Consider the following 20,860-nt stretch of genomic DNA (forward strand, 5'->3'; position numbering starts at 1 on the left):
TTTTGCTGGTATACTACCCTCTGTCTGTTGTTTGAATAACTGAAATGGTTCATTTCCTTTCTTTCGGTCTTCTGTCGCTGTGAAATTCACATTGTTTTGCTATCAAATAGCTAATATTTGAACTACATATTTGATTTTGGGGGGTTTGCTTATGATACAAAAAACACCTTTGAGTTGTAATTGGATTGCTTCATCAAACATATCATAATTTTTCAGATGTTTGGCTACATTATCAATGGATTGTTGATTATTATAAAACATGTGACTACCTGTCGAGGAATGTCAATACGGGAAACAAATAATTGTTGGTTTTCACTTGGGAGTGAACATGTCCGTGGTTTGAATGGTTTGCATTAGTCATGACCACTTTTTATTCCCATGCGCTATGTCATGACTTTCTGACTCTCTGCCAAGGATATTTAATTGGCTCCCAACAAACAGCGGCAAACAAACTTTGGAGTTAAGGTGGCAGCACATTTTTCATTCAAGTCTTTTATGTCAAATGTGGTTGGCTTGTCAATTCATGAAATTATATGATGTTGTCTAATCAAAGATCTTAAAGAAAACAAGTCCCAGGACATGCATGGGTTCTTTTGGGGGAGTCTTTAGGGCATTGGCAGGGAATTTAGTCATTTTAATTTAGTCTTTTACGTAATCTGCCAAATTTGAACAAAATGGGACAGTGTGAACTTTGTGTTATAGCTCGAGGATTGACCCAGCTAGACTTATTCAGGTGTATAATTGACAAATACCTTTTTAGCCCATGGTTGTTCCTGGAACAAAACCTGTCTCAACTAAATTAATCCTTTGATCGAATTTTACATTTGGCAGCGTTTGAAACAAATACGCTGCTCCTAAAAGAACTAATTTATGTTAAATTTGTCATTGTGAGGCAGTACAGTTTGTGTTTGTCTACAATTTTTATTTCATTAATGTGATCAAAGAGATTAGTAACGTGCATTATTTGATTGTATAACTATTTAATTAACCCATATAATTTCAGGCTAAATAGCATCTTACTATCATAGTTTATCTACACTCCCAGGACTTGTGACAGCTTTTGGCAAGTGAACAAAGACAGTTATTGGAATACAACAGATGTAACTGTCATGAATCCAAATTTTGGGTGTGAGCAATGCGTTGCAGTCAGCATAAAATGTACCAATGTCCAGGCCACAGAATTGGCACCAGCCACAAGATAAATGCTGGTAAAATACGTAAGTGGCTGGTAGATTTGCTTCACTCACAAGCCAAAAAGAATCTTATCGAGTGCCTGGTCTTTTTTTTTTAACATTTACTAATCATTTGGCTGGTGGTTAATTTTACACCCAACGTCCATATGACCATATTCTTCTTCAAAGTGAGCTGCTCCAGATGCGACGTGGATATTTAAGTGAAACAACAGTAGCAGTTGAGCAAGGGTGTAGCGTCAAAACTGGCAGAAGATTCAACACTTTTGTTTGTTCTTCATCCAGCTCATGTTTGCCTGTGGGCTCTGTGACTAACAGTGCAGCTTTATTCAAAAGTTTCAACTAACCGCAGGTAAACCCAAGGGAGGCGCCGCATTTCACCTCCCTTTGTCCAGAGCCTGCTCTCCTGCAAGGTTGGACTTGTTGGAAGTGAAGGGGGGATTGCACACAAACAGTTTAAGGGCATGAAGGAGCATTCCTGAAAGTGATTGCTTTGTGAAATATGTGAAACCTCAACTGGGCAGCATGCCCCCACATTTCTTTTTTATAACCAGCTGTGGTGATTTGCGCAAGTTTGTGGGCTACTACGTAGTGGGCATCAAAACATGCACATCTGCTGCAGCTCTGTGGGCTCAAATATGGCTCAAAAAGATGAAAGCTTGTAGAATAATAGGTTGTATATCAGTCTTTGTAACCCTGTGGCAACACTGAATTAATGTTTAGAAAAAATTTGTTGTTTTAGATTAACATGTGTAATATCTGAATAATATTTGTGCAAAGTACAATGTGTAAGATAGTCAATAGTTGAGTCTCATTCCCAGATCGTCAAATACTGACACTTTGGGTCAGTCACGGGCCAACTCATCAATCAACCATATTTCTCCAGATTCACTTTTTGCACCTTTTTAAACAATGATTGATAATAAAAAATAGCTTTTCAAACATCTGGGCACAATTTCAAGGTCTTTTTTTCAAAGTACATTTAAAGTGCAAATTTTGGCCCTAAATTTGTACCTGGAATAGGGCAAAGTGATATGGCCTTAAAATGATAATGCAGTGATCTATATCGCCATATTTTGAAATCTCTTCAAAAGCAGTAGGGGTGACTATTGGTACTTTCTTTAAATAATATATTAACACAATGAGATTTTTGATCAGTAATCAGTAATGTGAATAATGACTAGGTTTGCAAGTATTAGAACAAGTACAAGAGTCTGGTAATCTCAGAAAATTACATCACGTTACTGTAATGCAGCCTTTAAAAACAGGAAAAGAACGATTATGAAGACAGCTTTTGTTTGTTTGCACTCTGAGGTTCGCATGTTTTTTCTTGCCTCACTGTTGAGCTGCAACGATTAGTTGATTAATCACTTAATCAATTCACAGAAAATGAACCTGCAACTATATGTTAATCGATAGATAAGTCATTTTTTTCAAATTCTCTGGCTCCATATTGTACAAATTATTGCTGTTGTACAAATGAAACGAGACTCGAAGATTTTATCTCTGGCTTTGGGAAATGGTAATGGTCCATTTTTACTTGGGATGCCCCCTATCGTGTTTTTAGTTCAGATACCGATAACTGAACATCTACGAGGCATATCTGCTAATACCTATTGTTTTCTGTGTTGTTATTGCAGTGTTAGATCAGTTTGACTGCCTTGTAGTGTATTGGAGTCTCCACCCGGATGCAGCATAAGACTCAGCTAACTAGCTCTCCTGCTTCAACACAAATCTTTTTTTTTTTCTTTTGAAAATGCAGCATCATCAGGCAAAAAATAGGGTGCATACCCTGTCGATAGTGAGTTTACTGCATCCTTTTTCAGATTTTAATGTATCATATTTTTTATAGGTCTCGCAGTGAGTAGCCTCCCCGTACAGGGACTAAAAAACTACCATGTCCATAGGCACACTGAAGCTTTACAATGCAATAAGGACAGAAGCAGTTGAGATTATCTGATTTATGACTTTTGGTTCAACATGCCAAATATATGTTTTTATGGGGAATTTTAAGTGCGCCAGTTATGCCTCGGGTAACAAGGTAATTGTTTGGATCATGACAAGCATATTCATAGCATGTAGATTCCTACTTTCATCTCGCTATGCAAATCATTTTACTTGCGTAGCTCTCCAGACTTACTTTTTTCACTACTGTCCTGGAAAATGTCCCGAAAGACAATTTGAACCATCCCAAACTTAAAATATTTTCTTATATTTACTTGGTTATTTACTTGTTGTGGTGTCACATTAAACTTTAGTTCACTATTTAACGCTTTATGTTTCCTTTTGAAGAGAAACTCTCCTCTGTGTTTCTATAGTTAGCTGTTAGCTCTATTGGAGGCGTCCCAGGGAAGATCTCTGTTTGTTCCAAACACATTTTCTATCATCCCCGACAACATGATGCCATTAGTCTCAAACCCTGTACTCACATTTTCGTTCAATTAACAGAGTAGTACAAAGAACTCCCAAGGATTGATTTGTTCACAATGTATTAGTTAAACAGAGTACCTAGAGGCAGGATGAGGCAGTGATTTGCTGGGTGCTGAATGATCGGTGGCTGATGGATCTGGGCATCCCTAATTTCCACCATTTTCTGACAGCTGCAGTTGACTATTTTTGTGAACAATTTTTTTTGACATGCTCAAATTCTTAGTACAACTACATATTATTTCTACTCATTTCCCATGCTGAGCTTTTTCACAGGTTTACAAAAGCTCAAAATCTAAATGACCCTCATTTGATCCCATGCAGCTCTGCTTCAGTCTCGTCTAGTTAACAGCTCGTATTTCAACTGCAACAAGCGAGAGATGAATTTATTTTAGCTGAACTAAATTACAAGTTACACTCTGCGTTTGTAAACATTCCAGGAAAGCGATTTGTTGGTCTGCTGAATGGAAACACTGTGAGGCTGCGATTGGTCCCAAGCAAGGCAACAGCAGCCCTTTTACTGCCCTCGGTCCACAATGATCAACTTTATGATCACAGACAATAAAGAAAAGACAGATTTATATTCCGACTGAGTGCACCTGATCAGTGGCCCCACGCTCAGCCACTGAGAGTTACTTGATCCAGACCAGGTATGCGGTTGCTGTTTATGGCATAGAAACAAACATTTCATTATTGGGACAAGAGGGAGGAGGAGGAGGAAAGTTGAACGTGGGAAAACTGCAGCCTCACTCTTGAAGTTCTGACAGGAAAGAACTGTGCCAGTAAAGCCTTTTTTTTATTAATTGATACATCTCAGCAATTTGTTTTTGTAATTCTTTTATTTTTAGAAAAACACAATTGGTTAATTCAACATCTGTTACTGAATTTTTACCAACTACGCCTTTTTTTTTTCCTTGGCATAAACTCGATTGGACGCACTTTCTCTCTCTCTACAAACAAAAACACACAATGTAATTGCTAACAGGCTGTGGGGCATATCCACAGAGGACTTAGCTCAATTCAATTTCAAGGTCTTTCTTTGAGGCACGAACAATAGTAAGAACATAGTTTTGAACAGATTACTCAGCAGTTGTACACGAGGTTCTGAAAGCAGAGCATTGATGGACATGACGCGACTTGACGTTCTGCAGAGGCGGGAGGATCTGATAGATGATGGATCGAGATCATAACCATTTTTCCGATGCTTGCATAACAGACCTCGTGTCTCAAAAGCGGCACTGTGAGAGTGCAACATTTTCATCCTGTCAACTTTATCTTTGGAAACTTCTTGGATGTTTGACCTTTATTTATCCAGGAAATGATTGCTGAGCATACATGCGTCTTTTTCTGCATCGTCTTGCTTCACAGTCAGTCAGTCAGTTAGAGACATTCACACCTGGGAGATGCCTAATATAACCAAAGGCGTCTACTTGCACTAATACGTGCACCAATAAGCAGCCAAATAGTTAGGAAGGGGTTGCGCATTTCACCTCTAGTGTTGACCTTAAATCCCTTTTCTAAACATTAAGATAACTGGAATGATTCAAGCTCAAGCCACACAGAAGCCAGAGTGAAAGACGGTGGGCTGAGACACGTATTAGGCTCAGTGTTTTTGCAGCATAGCTCCTAATGACATTAGTCTGACCCAAACCATGCACTTCAGAGAGAAAGCCCAAATGAGGCTAAGTCCTTGATCCCGTGATAAATGCTCTGCTGAATACAGAAGCTCGTTAACGGCGAGGTGCCAGGATTTTCCCATTAAAGCCTCGGGAGTAACACTATTACTTTTAACACATACCAGAGGGGTCCACATTGAGCCAAACGAGTGGCACAGGCCCAAATCACTCATAGAAAAAAAAAAAAGGTAGTGAAATGTGATCTTGAGGCGCATGTTACATGCTGAAGATCTGGTTTTAGTTGAGCACCGTTTTGGGCCTGATTATTTAAGCCTGCCTGGAGCCCCCGCTGTGTTTGCATATGGACATTGATGGTCACATTACACAGGGGCTCTTCAACCATTAACAGACACCCCTGCTGGCAGTTATTTTAGAGTCTAAAATAATGAACGATGATGATCCGTTGTCTCAAGAATTCAGATTTTATCAGGGCCTCGATTCCTTCTCATGCTCCCTGTCGTCCGGTTCATCCGTCTGCTAGAGGTGAGCGTGTCTTCAGGGAGGACATGCTGGTGGTCTTTGAGTACGTCATATGCATGCCGAGATGTTTGTGCACAAGTCTGGGGTTTATGTAACAGGCGAGTGGGACAGTTCCTTCGGTCTGTTTACGAGGAAGCTCGGTGGCAGTGGACACACCTACTCATGACTCTGATTTAGTGCTGGAAAAATAAGACTTCCATCACCAGACAGGAGGTCCCTTCGGTCTGTCTAATTTTGTTTAGTCTCCCATTGTGCAAGTATGGACCACCCTTTACCCTATATGTAGACGATACTTCTCAACAATACGGCATTCGAAAAATCCACCGTGTTGTTCAGACGCACTCGTATCCTGCAGCCGTCACCATTCTTGGAAGCTTTAGAACAAAAGCAGTTTGTCAAGAATCTTTTTGGGGAACTTCAAGGGCACAACACCAATTACCGAGTAGGCCTCATGTGTTATGTCACTTGTTTCCCTCCTCAGGTTTCAGGCCATTTGTTTGTGACAAGCGTGTTGATGGCATGTTATGTATGTTCCTAGTTTCACGTCTCACTATGAAAATTATCATGTGACTGCCACCTACTTTGCAAGTGAAAAAATGAACAACTTAAAAGCCAAAAACCAGTTATGTAACACCGAAATCAAGCTTGTTTCATAACAGTGTGACAGTGATTAAACAAAGTCAACACGAGATTCATGTAGGAGCAGTTTGTGGCTTTTAATTGTATCATAAATCTTCTTCGGTTCGCCAAGTTGTCAAGGCATTGTACTTTTCAAAAAGACTTGTCTATGTTGGCTAAGAGTTCTCGAGTTCAAGACATTCTCAGTCGATTATTTGACAGAACATTTATGTAAGACTGTTTTGATAGCTGATCAATCACATTAGTCATTTTTTTAATATAAATTCAGAACATTTGCAGGTTAATTGTTCTCCCAGGTGAGGATTTGATGCTTTTTTTGTCAAATATTTATAAACTAGGGCTGAGCAATATGCAAAAGAAAATCATATTGTGATTATTTTGACAGATAGTGTGATTGCGAGTCATATATTAAGTGGGAATGGTCATTTTTCCATTTCCAAAAACTTAAAATGATGTGATTCTTGCTGGGGTCTCTACCAAACAGACATGTTCCCTTACGTCTGGAGAAAATGATTTGTTGGCACATTTTACCTTCATCAAGCGCTTGGCCATACTGTGATAAAATTAATATTTTGATTAACCCATTAAACATATTGTTTGAAAACGCCTCCTAAAACCTGAAAAACTTGAGAATTGTCAACCTTCACTAAAACTATTTCTCTGCCTTTTTTCATTCACATGTCTTGAAAGTGACAACGTCATCCAAAACACGCTCACGTCGCATCAGTCAACACTCAAACGATGCATCTGGTCCTAATAGGTTAATTTTGCAGACTTAAATAAACTGTATATCATTTATGTTTTAAAGCGTTGGTCAGATAAAACAAGCAGTTTGGATAAGTCACTTTGGGCACTTTTAGTTATTGTATGAGTTGTTTAAAGATACAAAAAGTTAGATGGTATCTTTCTGAATTAAGTTAATCTCCAATAAAAATGTTTCAGTCCCTCCTCTAACTGATATTGATCTGTATTTTATGAAAAAGAAAATTCACAGTAGAGTTTTTTGTGGAAAACTGGATGTGAATGCTGCCATGATCTAATTTATCTAATAAGACAGGTAAACATGAGAGGCTCGTAGATGCCTGTAAAGAGCTCAGTCTTTCAAAAATACTGGTCTCTTTGTTTCCACAGTGATCATTAGTTTAGTTGCAGCTGTTTTTGAGCATGTCAGTAAGTCAGATTTAGAGGCCACTTTCAGTTCTCTGAGCCTTTTACAAAACATGTGACATTTCCATGTTCATTTATAGCATTTGGCTGACACGACAGAATACGTTAACGTATCAAAAGTTTCACTCGCTAGATCACAACTACAAATGTTAATGAAGGGTCAGAGCGACGATGACAGCATCCCTGCGTCTGTTGAGTGGTTTTGTGTCATTAACATGGATGATGAAGGGTAATAATTTGAAACGACATACTCGTTTTTCAGTGAGCTTGTAAAATAGAAGCTTCTAGTTCATTTCAGGCCCTGACAATGAATTCTTTGTGATCATTTAGACATGACTAAACTGCTCTTGCCTGAAGCAGCTCTGTGGAGTTTTGTGTCGCAGCTACTCGGAGCCTCTGCTGACCCCATCTGGCGTCCCAGCTGAAGTGCACCTCTAGGGAACAGTCTCTATGAGCTGGGCTACATGCATCTTAAAGAGAACAACAGTGAGTCGTTAGTGAGCGCACTCGTCTGTTGTTACAGCCCCCACCCTCTAGCTATTGTTTTGAAATACACTTTCCAAGGGACGGGGGTTATCACTTAAAGGCTGAGGTCTGATTTATTCAGCTGCCTCCCCCCACAGTGAGTGTTTGTATGCTTTGCGATGGGGACGTGTGCCGGTGCATGTGTGCCCTCAATGGAGAGAGCGCATTGGATTTCTGATGCTATGAAACATCATGTGATAAACCCAGAGCCATGGAGGAGACTGCGCTTTGCTTGTGCACGTGTCTCCTCTGATGTAGAGCGATGCATGAAGTCAGTCTCGGTCATATCTACATTAAAGGCGTGTTGAGCTTTACGCCTTTCTTCGGAGCTGCTTGCAAGAATGTGAGCAAGCTGATGAGACTTTTCAGCTGGTATCAAACCCAAAACTTGTGGTCCCAGGACTGTTTTGATAGTGAGGAACTTGACTGTGTGCTGTCACAGCGTGATGGTGGCTCTGACACAGATGTCTCGGTTTAGAGGCGCTGGCCTCGGGGCCGGAGGTGTCCGGAGTTGGAATGTGCTGCCTTGTGGTCCTGGAGATGTTTGGGGGCATGTGTGCGCTGCCGCAGTCTGCGGGGAAGGCCCATGTTGAGGTTAACACAGCGAGTGGTCCTTATATAAACCACCACATGTCTTCCTCCTTGAATAAAATGTACAGTTCGCTTTGTTTTGCTTGGACACCGAATGGCAACAAATTAGTTTTTGTCCCCCTAACATTTCTTGTAACTGCTTCAGGACAGATCTCCCAGTCACTTGTCATGTCTCTTGTGGACATTCTTCAGTCCCCCTTTGTCCCAGATGTGTAAATGCTCAGTTCAAAGGGAGGAATGTCTTCTCCTTGTGTTGTTTATCAGCCTTTAGATCGCACGACCGAGTGAGTCCCTCGTTGTGGAATGTAACTCATTTACCCCGCTGTCGTCACGTCAGTGTGGATCTGTCATGCTGTACATCACCTCCAATCTGCATTTATGCTATTTTTAGAGGCTCTGAGTAGATAAATAAGCTAATTATTACTTTTCCTCACATGTTTTGTACTTTGGGAGAGAGAGGTGGTAGAGGAGGACTGTGGAAATGTGAAATGCTGCATTCCGAATTTGTTTATGACTTGTTATGGTGTTTCATTTCACTGATGTCAGCTTAATGTCAATGCGAGCGATAAAAACGTGCGAGATTTTATCACTAATATGCATTTTATGTCGCTCAGTCTGCATTTCACACTTGATTTTGATGTCGCCTGCACAGATTTGACGATTTCACAGCTTGAAGTTGTTTTTCCTCAACACTAGGTACAGAATAATCACATTAAAAGGGCGATGGACGGTCCACGTGCGGAGAAAACAGAAAAATGTTACAGTAAGAGACCGATTTAATGGCTCATTTGACTGCAAACAGCTCCAAACTCAATAATTGTCATTCACAGAATAGAAGGGAACAGGTACAACCAGATGTGGATGACACGATGTTGTACAACCAGAGCCTCTTTGTCAGTACATGCAAAACCACTTTTTAATTAACGTTTGGCTTTTAAATAAGCCGTCTTGTCCCTCAGGAGTCCTGGGTATAATTTTTTTTGACAGACGGTTACAGTTAATAATGCAGTTTGTACAGGCGTCTCCCTCGGAGTAAATTAAGTGGAGAGTGGAGGGAGGGGAGGAGGGAGAGGCTCAACTCCGCCTCTCTGTTTTCTCACCATGTGACTGAGCGTGCTTTTAAGAGACACACTCTCAGCTCCGACTTTCAAACAAGAAGCATCTGTGTTTTAACACTCAGTCAGTGGAGTCGTACGGTAAAGAAAGTTTAAGAGGAACATGCGCTGCAAAATGAGCTACAGCCTGCCCTGCTCGCCGGGAACCTCGCCGACATATTCAGGACGTTTGATGTCCTACAGGGCCAGATGCGTCAGGTAAAGGACTTTCATATACGATCTGTGTCATTTGTTTACTATCGGATAAGTCAACTTACACATGTCCTGTGCGCTTCGGGGGTAATGTCCTTTTGGCGGTGCGTATTATGTTTTATTTTATAGGATTAATTCCCTCCTACATACGCGTTTAAACTTCGTGGCACGCTCCCACTCCAGGGACTGAAGACATCTCATTCAGATGCAGCTCTGGTAGAAATCCAATCTGCCCAATGTCCATTTGCTCTCGCTATGTGCCCCCCAGATGGACTAAGTGTTTTGCCATCAGCTGTTCGGCGTGCGGGACACTCTTCTTTCTGTTTGTGGCACTCCAGCATGTTTCCTCATCAAGTGTGGGCATCTGTTTGTGGTCGGGAGCGGTGTACGTGCCCTCCAGCACGCAGGAGAGCTACATACACAAGCTGGAGAGACGGCTGGTGATCCATATGGTGGTGTGTGGTTAGAGAAAAGTTTGGCTAGAATTTACGCACAGCTTTTACGCACACCAAACCTCTTGTATTTACCCAAAGACTGAAACACGTGAATATATTTTACATACTATATTTAGTGTGTATCAAGCCTCCATCACCTTTTACGTTTGTGTTTTTAGGATAAGTCGAGCCAGAAAGATTTTTCCGACTTTGAGTACTTTGAGTACCCTTACTCTTTTGTTTTTTGTTCTTGTTTTTTTTTTTTTTTTTTCCCCTTTTCTTTAAACGCGTGTTTTCTCGCTGGACTTGAGTCACAAACTAGTTTCCAAACATCACTAGATGCTCTGCACATTATGTTCCCCTCATGTCTCAGACTCACGCCACAGCTCCTACTAGCGGCGCAGAGACGCGTCGGTCCTTCTTTGTGTTTGCATCCACATCCCAGCAGGGCGGTGATTGTGCAAGCAGCGTTATCTGTCGTGACGGATCAAGATTTTAAAAGATATTCCCGTTCCGTGAGGTCAATCCCGAAACTTGGCATCGTTTTTGTCCCGCGAGGATCGTATACGTGGCTTAGTAAGTCGATCTTTCTTATGTGCAAATTGGTCGGAGACGCGTTTTCGTTCTTTGTTCCAAGGGGGAAGGGTGGTGGAAAACAAAATGTGCGCTGCTCTCAAGCGATATGTAGATATGTGGGTGCACACAGCCTAAAAGCTGCAACAGAAAACGCGTTTTTTTTTTTACAGAGGTTTATGAGAGGTGGAAGCGACATCAGAGCACAACTCCCGCAGGAGGAGAGTCCCATTCCTCGTCTGTAATCTGGTTTTATTACAGTGGAGGAGTCATGCATGCATTAAAGCGGATGGCACCGCGACTGGTTGAGATGTCGGGATTTGAACAGCCTCCAGGTGCTTTGTTATCCGGGCTCCTGCTGGCAGATTTACAGCGGGGATGTTTTAGGAAGACGTGTCGAGAAAACAGCGCTTTTACTACATTTTAATGCCTCTAAAACCCCATAGACGAGCACAATAAGATGATCATGCTCTGATTCAGGCATCAGCATCACGTCTGGTTTCACTGATGAAAGACGTCACACTAGGCGCGTCAGCTGCTGCTGTCTTAATGGAAATTTACTCCTGTTAATCTCCTGTAGCCTCATGCCAATGTGGGCCAACAAATATACCTCTAGAGTAAAAGGATATCCGTGTCTATGATTTTTGTTGGGTGTGTGGTGGAGGATTATGCAGAAATATTTGTCTATTAAACGTGTGTAAGCTGAAGGTTTTTCCCCTTGACGCTAGAGCTGCAACGATTATTGATTTGATCGTTCAGAAAATTGAAAGAAAATTAATCAGAGAGCTGATTACTGTTGAGACATCTTAACATCTCACCCTCCTCACCTTTAAAAACAACACCATTCCTCTTCGCCTGTATTGACAGTAGCTCTTGGAAGGTTTCGAAATAGTCCATCTGAGACACTTCCTGTCAAGTGCGCTAAAAATAGTCTTGTTTTTTATTTTTGGTCCGTGTGTTTTGGATTCCATCTCAAATCTCTTCATCTCATTCTCTGGAAACGGATTTGACCGTTAATCTACGCATCAGATATTTGTTTAGCCTCCTGAGGCACCAGTGAGATCATGTTTGGGCTCATGCTTGGCACGTTAAGGACCAGATTTGGCACTTAAAGTGAATGCCAAAGAGCTGATATCATCTCAAGCATGCGGAAGACATGAGACGAGTATTTTGTTGTTAACTGTCGCTCTTTGTCTCTACAGTGCATCCGGTGCCAGCGTTGTCGCCATCGATAACAAGATTGAACAGGCAATGGTGAGTTTCCACACATTTTAAAAACTTAAACAAGAGGTGACACACATTCTCTGTAGGCTCTGACTTGTTTCCCGATGAGTTGTCCCAGTTACACAACTGTCTCAGAGCTGATGAAGGTAAAATTCACTTGGAGGAACATTTAATCTAATAATCCATGACAAATTAACCTATATTTAGCTCACGAAAGCTCCCGCATTTCCTGTTCTGGACACCCTGCCTTCCTTTGGCCTCTCTTCAAAACAACACAGCAGAAAATCAAACAAAATACTGTATTATTGTTCACGCAGTTTGACTGACAGGTGACCTCAGGTCACCACAGGTGAAATTGCCGTTACAAAACTGTCACAGAAATCTCACCTCAGGATTTAAGATGTTTACACTTAAAGCTGTCAGGTGACATTTTCTTTTGTTTAAAAACTATTTATGTGCTAATCATAGTTTCCCTTTTCTCGTCTTACAGGACTTGGTAAAGAGCCACCTGATGTATGCTGTTCGCGAGGAGGTGGAGGTGTTGAAGGAGCACATCAAGGAGCTGTACGAGAGGAACTCGGTGTTGGAGCGCGAGAACGCCGTGCTGAAGTCGCTGGCCAACACGGAGCAGCTCGGTCAGCTGTCCACTCAGCTCGTTCAGAGCAGCAGCACGTCGCCGCCGCTTCTGCAGCAGCAGCAACACCCGCTCGTCACAAACAACAACAACAACAACAACGAGGGGAGCCAGAGTGTCCCTCATCAGCCCAACATCACGTCGGCGTGATCCCCCTTCTTCAATACACACACTCAAACACACACCACCCACGGACAGGAGTGGAAGATCCTGTTAGTAATGACAACAACTGCTACCGTCCCCTTAGCTCCATAAAGCAAAAGGCTCGGCTCTGCATTCAATATGCTCCATTCGAGGAAAAATCAACAACAGCAACATCTTTGTTTGCCACCAAGAGCCATGCTTCAGTGTGTGCACGCTGCCGTCACCGGGCCTTCACATTATTAAGACATTTACCACCCTGTCAAAGTCTTATTCTGTCCCCGTGGTTGGCTGCAAAGAAAGCTGAAAAAGAAGGAGTGGCAGGGAAGCCGGTGCACACCATAAAACTGCATGCTGTTCTTGTGCAGGAGACGGTGTCAAAGGGCACAAAGAGCTTGATTTGTCTGGGCAAAAGTGGTGGAAAAGGGCGGTGCAACCCTGTGAGAGGACTGACATGGGTCCTGTAACATCCAGCAGGGACTGTCCTCCCGGTATCCCCACGCCACATCACTCTCTGGCCCAGAAGAGTCCAGAGAACTGGGGGTGGGGCGGGTTGGGGTGGGGGGAGTTGGGGAGGGTGGAGGTGGAAGTATTTGTCCTCCCTGAGCAGAGGAGGACGCCAGCGGTTGCCTCGGCATGAGTGGAGCAAGTCGAGAGCCTCGGCTTGTTATATGCTGCAACAAATGCTTGTGTTGTTTTCTCAGAGCCACCGTTCTTTGACATGAATCATAATACCTTTTTTTTTTTTTCATTAGTTCAGTTTTAGTATTTGCATTTATTTATTTCAGGGCTGCTATTTTCATAATGTAAGTGAACAGTGTCATGGAGATACTTATTAAAAACAAAAAAGAAAACCTTTCTCTTTGGTCTTTTGGTATTTTAGAATCTGTCAGGTATTAAATTTGGTAGTCTCTCTTGCAACAAGTAGATCTCAGTAAGTAGGCAATAAGTTCCATACTAGAAACTTTTCTTCTCATGAAATAGTGCTAACACTAAAGCCGAGCTTACATTAGGTGAAATCCAGGTTGAATGTATATTTTGTAAAGTGTAAAGTATTAAGAGCGAGGAGGGTTTGTACAGGAGAACGCCTGTTGTTAAAGATGTGATGGGATGTTTCGATAAAGAAAACTATTAATGTACTTTTTTTAGACTTTCTTTGTCAAAACAAAAAAAATAATTTGTGGGTTTGGTTGGGGGATGAAAAGCTGTGAAAATTGTTTGACCTACTTTATAACCAAAGACGCAAAGCTGTGTAAGTCTTTTTTTTTTTTTTCATTTTTAAATGCACACTCATACTTTTTTCTACTCTCTCCTTCCCTATATTTTTTTTTTGTCGCTGTTTTGCATGTTCTGCATGATCTATAATCAAACCACTTTCTTACCTCATGTTTTTATCTAGCACTCTTTATTTTTCTGTCAGTCTGTGAATGATTGTGAAAGGATTTATGAACGAGAAAGGTAACAATGAGGGCAGAGAGAGGGTAGAGTCGAGGGGAGGAATAAGATAAAGAATGGAAAGGTGTTTGTGTCGGGTGGAGGGAAGGGCCTTGTGCACAAAACAGTCAGAAAAGGAGCCATCTTTTTTTTTTTTTTTTTTTGTCATGTAAATGCTGTGTTGACTTTCATATGCAGAGAAAAGGTTTTGTTACATTGCCGATTTTAATGTATTTAATGAATGCAGCATTTAGATTTCGATTGTAGTGTACCAACACTTTGCTTACAAAGAAAAAAAAACAAACTAGACAAACATTATCTGCAGAAAACAAAGCAATGGAAACTATTAAACATTTCACACTTTAAAGCTGGAACCCAGTCGATTGTGTGTGAGCATATTATGGGATGTCCTGTCTGTGTCACGTCTTTTGTGCCTCCTGTGCCGTCGTCTGCTGTCGTCAGGCGATTCGGTTTCTCTGTGGCTTAGAACCAAACCAAAACGCTTGGTAAATGTACAATCAGTCATCTTTTTACAGGATGGACTCTATGATTTCCTTTTTTTGTTTGTTTTCTTTTTGCAAATGGGCTTATTTCTTCACTCGTTTAGACTTTTTTTTTTTTCAGTTTTTCTTTCGTTTGAAGGAGATGCCGTGTACATGCCAAGTGTACTGTATGAAAGTGATCACTGAGCCTTGGATAAAATATCTTAATGCCCTTGTTAATGTGCTGTTTCAGACAATTTTAGTTTCCAGTCAAAAATAAATTACTGTTTTATTAAGAGAATGTCTTCATGCTTGTTTTTTTTATTACGTTTATTCCTGACAGCAGTTTGATTACAAACATGGGTCTGCAAAACACTGAAGATTTTCATGAACACATTTTCCCACTAAGTGTAACAGTGAGCCAGGGTGCACAATACCAGGACCCTGAAACTGAGGCAGCTAAATGTACAGCCGTTATTATTTTCACCTGTATTTTACTACTCTTAACGTGTCAAAACGTCGTCTGTGAAAGAGCTCCAAACAGTCCAGAGTCCCAAATGTTGAACAGAATTGGCTTGACCTTCAAAATAAAACTTCAGCTTTTCATGTGCATTAATTCCAGAGTCGATTAGATCCACTTTGTTAATACAAGAGGATGCTTAATTTAATTTATTTTCAGTTACATTTACATTTACATATATATAAGAAAAGTTAGAAAGTTAATAAAAGTGAAATACATGTGCAGGTGAGGTAGAAACCCATTACTGTCCTCGGATATAGAGAGCAGATGAAACAGAACATTTAAGTTATGATTAGCTGCTTATTGAAAAAAACAACACTGTTGAAACACAAGATCAGTTAGTTCAAAGTATAATTACATGTATTGTTCAGTTATCTATAATAAAAATATACTTTGTCAGTTAACAAAGTAATTTTAAGTAACTTAAAGTTCGATGAATATAGAGAAAGTGTTTGGAAACCAGGACACAGGAGAAGTGGGTCAAGGGTTATTCCAATTGTTTTTTAATTTCCTGCAGAGCGTCTGACCAACATAATGATAAACCGTTTAATGCTAATCATTTCCCATCATAAGTTTTACATTTAGATGAGGATTTAGACATTGTATGGTTTATTTTACTCTATTTCAGTGACATTTTTTCTCTTTTACAAAATAAATGTTTCCATTTAATCCACACAGAAGTGTTAAATAGTGTAAATCACAACACAAGCAAAATCTTATGAAAGGAAAAATATAACAGAGAGACAGACTGGCCAGGGACAGCAAAGTAGAGGAACATTTAAATAAAATGGATTTATATTAAAATCCCCAAATTTGCAATAAAGTTAATTGTGTGGCCTTAACATTCAAAACTGTGAATGAGAAATTTAAACACTTTTGTGTCTGTAATGTTCAAAATGCCAACACAATCTGACCAATATGTCTGTGATGTGAAACTCTCCAGTTCTGCTTTTCAGATTGTTGACTTCGTCAGTCGGCACGTATCCAGCTTACTCTGACCGCGGCATTTCCAAGTCACAGTCTGTAAAAGACCTCAAATCCTCTTCCTGCAGTTCCTCAGAACAGCAGGAGACTCTGATAGAGCTCCTCTGTGGAATCTGATTGTTAGTTTGGAGGAATTTATTTTTCCAACAAGGAAGTAAATAATCCCTGTGAGTTCGCCTGAAGGAAACATGAGACAAAACGATCTGCTTCTTCTGAAGCAGGAATGGAAGTTCACATATGCAAGGTGTGAAAACCTAAAAGACGACATTAATTACCTACCTGTCATCATTTCAGACATAAATTATGACATGCCTGCTCAGAAAGGTGGTAATTTTCAAAGCAACCTTTCATCCACTGACACCTGACGTCACCTTTAAACTATCAGCGTCTAAGTCAAGTCAGCAAGATAAATCCAAAAGTAAACTTGTTTATGTTTCTCAGTTCTTCTTTATGATGAGTTTACTGAAAGGAAAAGTTCATAAGAAAATGAAAATTCAGTCATTGTCTCACACTAATGCACTTTATGCAAAACATAAAATGCCCCCAACAGCTCCTCAGGGGTAATCTAGTCTACGGAAGACCCAAGATCCAAGATTGATTTGAAAAGACGTTTATTTTTACACCCTTGAAGCTGAGATATCCTGAGATTCATGTGCATTTTTCAAGGATTTGGCCTTTCACTCTGATTGTTGGGCCTATAGTGGTGGAGAGGGTGGTGTTGAGCACGGGACGGGTGCTGGATGGAGGTGTTGTGACGGGTGGTGTCAGACTTTTTGACCCTACTGTACTGTATGTATTTTATTAATCATAGCGCTTTTAGTGGTTTATCCCTGCATTTTATTCATATTTACGTTTTATCAAGCACTTTGTGTTACTTTGCTGTATGAAAAGTGCCGATCGTATTTTATATGAAGTCGTTTTATATTATTTATTTTTAAAAAACATTTTTTCAAGTCCCCAAATACTTCAGTTGCAACGCTGTTTTGCTGTGAAGTTCCAGAAATGTTTTGCGTACTACCCCTTTTTTGGGGGAACTTTCCCTTTAAGTGTGTGTGTGTGTCTGTTTGTTTGTGTGTGTGTGTGTGTGTGTGTGTGTGTGTGTGTGTTTTAAAGTAATGTGAGCCAGTTCTGAGCCTTCTTTATGTAACACTCTGTTGTTTGGTGCCCAGATCTTTGTCTTTCTCTGAGCTCGTAAGTAATCTTTCAGTTCATTTCTCTTTCCAGGTACTGACTGAGTGTTGTGTTTGGCAGAGACTCTGACACGTTTGTCACGTCTTAAATCAAACCGCGTGTCATCATTTTCAACAAACTGAGAATACGAGCTCTGTAATAACTCCTAGATGTCAGCAGTGAAAGGCTGCAGGCAGATGAAGAAGTTCTGCAGAATGCAAATAATCAGTGACAGTTGGCTCATTCTGTATCTCCGTCTCTGCGCAGGCCTGCAGTGGTGAAGATAAATGTGGGAAAGCCAGGCTTCAGGCAATGATCATACGTGATAAAAGCCAGTGATGCCAACAAAACGGTTGTAGCTTCAGAAAATAACTACATAATCTCAGATCTTCACCAGTGACCTGAAGATAATGCAACAGTGTGGATGACCTGATTCGTTCCCTCCAGTTTTTCCTTTGAATCAGTGGCCTGCTGATACAAATGACTGACACATTGTTAGTAGGAGAGTTTTGTTCCAGTGAGTGCATGCCCCCAACGAAGAGGTTTTCCTGAGAAACAAATATCAGCAACTTTCCAACTAACTGAGTCACAATCCCATGACCTACTAACATACGCTTTATTTCTCTCTAAAGACCTCTGCATCTGTTTTAGACAGAAGCGTCTTGCTGCTAAAATCACGGATCACTATCACGTTATAACTTGTTTTTCACGTTGTTATCACGAAATACAAACGTATCATGTGGTTGTTTGTGTTATCATGTCAATAATCTAAGGAGAAAACCTTTTTTCTCTCTCATATATGGTGATATAACTTGAAAATATGGTGATATAACGTGAATATGTCTTTATAGAACAAAAAAATATAATGAAATAATGTGAAAATATCTTGTTATAGTGTGAAATATCTTCATATAACTTGAAAATATCCTGTTGTAATGTGGAAATATCTTGTAATAACGAGAACATACCTTGATATAACATGAAAATATCTTGATTTAACATGAAAATATCTTGAAATAATGTGAAAACTCGATATAACATGAAAATATCTTGAAATAATGTGAAAACTCGATATAACATGAAAATATCTCGATATAACAAGAAAATATCTTGATATAGCATGAAAACATCTCGATATAACATGAAAATATCTCGATATAACAAGAAAATATATTGATTATAGCATGAAAATATCTCGATATAACATGAAAATATCTCGATATAACAAGAAAATATCTCGATATAACAAGATAATATCTTGATATAACAAGATAATATCTTGATATAGCGTGAAAATATCTCGATATACCATGAAAATATCTCGATATAACAAGAAAATATCTCGATATAACATGAAAATATCTCGATGTAACAAGAAAATATCTCGATATAACAAGATAATATCTTGATATAGCGTGAAAATATCTCGATATAACATGAAAATATCTCGATGTAACAAGAAAATATCTCGATATAGCAAGATAATATCTTGATATAGCGTGAAAATATCTCGATATAACATGAAAATATCTCGATATAACAAGAAAATATCTCGATATAACATGAAAATATCTCGATATAACAAGAAAATATCTCGATATAACATGAAAATATCTCAATATAATGAGAAAACATCTCGATATAACATGAAAATATCTTTATATAATGAGAAAATATCTTGTGTGTGTAAAAATCTTGATACAACATAAAAAAACATCTTGTTATAACAATTTTTCATTTTTCAGCATATGATTTGATCTTGATCTGTTTCTGGAGTGGCGGCGAGATGCTTCTTTAGTTTCATTCTCCTCATTATTGATTCAGAATTAGAGAACAAAAAGTCTCTTCCTTGAACTTATTTGTACATTGCATAAAAACAAAACAGCAGCTTTCTTTTTAAGGCTCGCTGGTTGTTATGTTTACAGGCGCCACCATGTGAATCCAATTCAGTTTTACAAAGTTACATGTAATCAGATCATCTGTTTCTGAGGTCCGAACAAAGCTGGACCGGCCCTGCTGGCTCATTTTTACTGCAGCATCTGGCTTGACATTTGGATGGCCTTAGTTTTTTGTGTTATCATCATCAAAGGTTTTTTTTCCTCTATCATTTGAACATTTGTCCCTGTTTGCCTTGGAATGAATCAATTTTGTGTTGTATAATACAATTTGTGTTGACCGTTATATAACAGGAACAAAAAGGACCTCAGAAAACACCAGTTGATAGATTTTGTGTGACCTGGATTCCCCTCCACTGTGCCCTGTTGACTTTATTAACACAGAGCAAAACTGCATCTTCACTTGTCTGTCTCCTCCATGAATATATGAACAAACTACAACAGCTCCTTTGTTGCAAACTTAAAAAACTGGATCGACCGGGCTCTGTGTTCCTCCTCAGCTACTTTCCACTCATCATGTGTGTTCATGTTGCAGCAGGTCAAAGCTCTGAGTCACAGCGGCTCGTCCACAGCTGTGGGAAGAACCGGGTGTGTTTTTTACGTCACTGTGAGCAAATACAGTAAATTCAGTTCAACACCGTGACATTGTCTGTTGTCTCATCTTGACGTGTTCTGACTCCTGACACGTATTAAAAAGGCTACATGTCGTATGAGCACGTTTAACAGAGTGTAGTGTGTGGTCATGTGCCTGTATGATGTGAGTGTGTGTATGTTTGCTGTCTTTGAGTGTATTTTTGATTACATAGAAAGGTACTAGGCTATATAGATTAAGTTTTACTTACTTATTATGCAGCGGCTGAAAGTAGCTTTTATCCAAGCATTATAGTTTGGTTCAGTTCTGAGGTACTTGTACTTATTATTATTTACTGTACTACATTTATTTGACAGATACAGTTACTAGTTACTTTATCAGATTTAAATTGTACACATAAACTCTACAACTATATGATTAAAATCAGTATTAATGGTTGAAGGAAGAAAAACAACATCAAAATGCTATTTACATGCTAATGCATCAATAAAAACAATCTAATAATGACTTTATAAATCTAGACTGGCTCACTAGAGTCCCCTTTAATTCAATGAAGCCAAATACAACATCAAATAAAACATATTTAAACCTGCTATCAACAGATTTTTATCTGGATCCATGTCACATTGTAGATCCCAGCCACCTGATTTTGTTTTCATAAAGATCCATCCATTATTCCTGGAGATCTAGCTCGCAATGTTAAAGGAGCAATACGTAAGAATGTGGCCACAAATTCTTACGAAAAAACAAATTAGTACTGTAGCTGTCGATACCT

The 20,860-nt window shown here is 39.7% G+C and overlaps 1 protein-coding gene across 1 annotated transcript in view; it reads left to right on the forward strand.

Annotated features, from left to right (window-relative positions):
• tsc22d2 (TSC22 domain family 2) overlaps positions 1-15,225 on the forward strand; it is a 38,671-nt gene extending 23,446 nt beyond the window's left edge. The window contains exons 2-3 of the mRNA XM_073476543.1: positions 12,212-12,263; positions 12,724-15,225. Of these exons, the coding sequence (XP_073332644.1) occupies positions 12,212-12,263; positions 12,724-13,017 (346 nt within the window). The 3' untranslated portion in view covers positions 13,018-15,225. The remainder of the gene's footprint in view (positions 1-12,211; positions 12,264-12,723) is intronic.
• Positions 15,226-20,860: the final 5,635 nt, after the last annotated feature.

This window comes from Pagrus major, chromosome 11 (genome assembly GCF_040436345.1).
Source record: "Pagrus major chromosome 11, Pma_NU_1.0".
Lineage (NCBI taxonomy): Eukaryota > Metazoa > Chordata > Actinopteri > Spariformes > Sparidae > Pagrus > Pagrus major.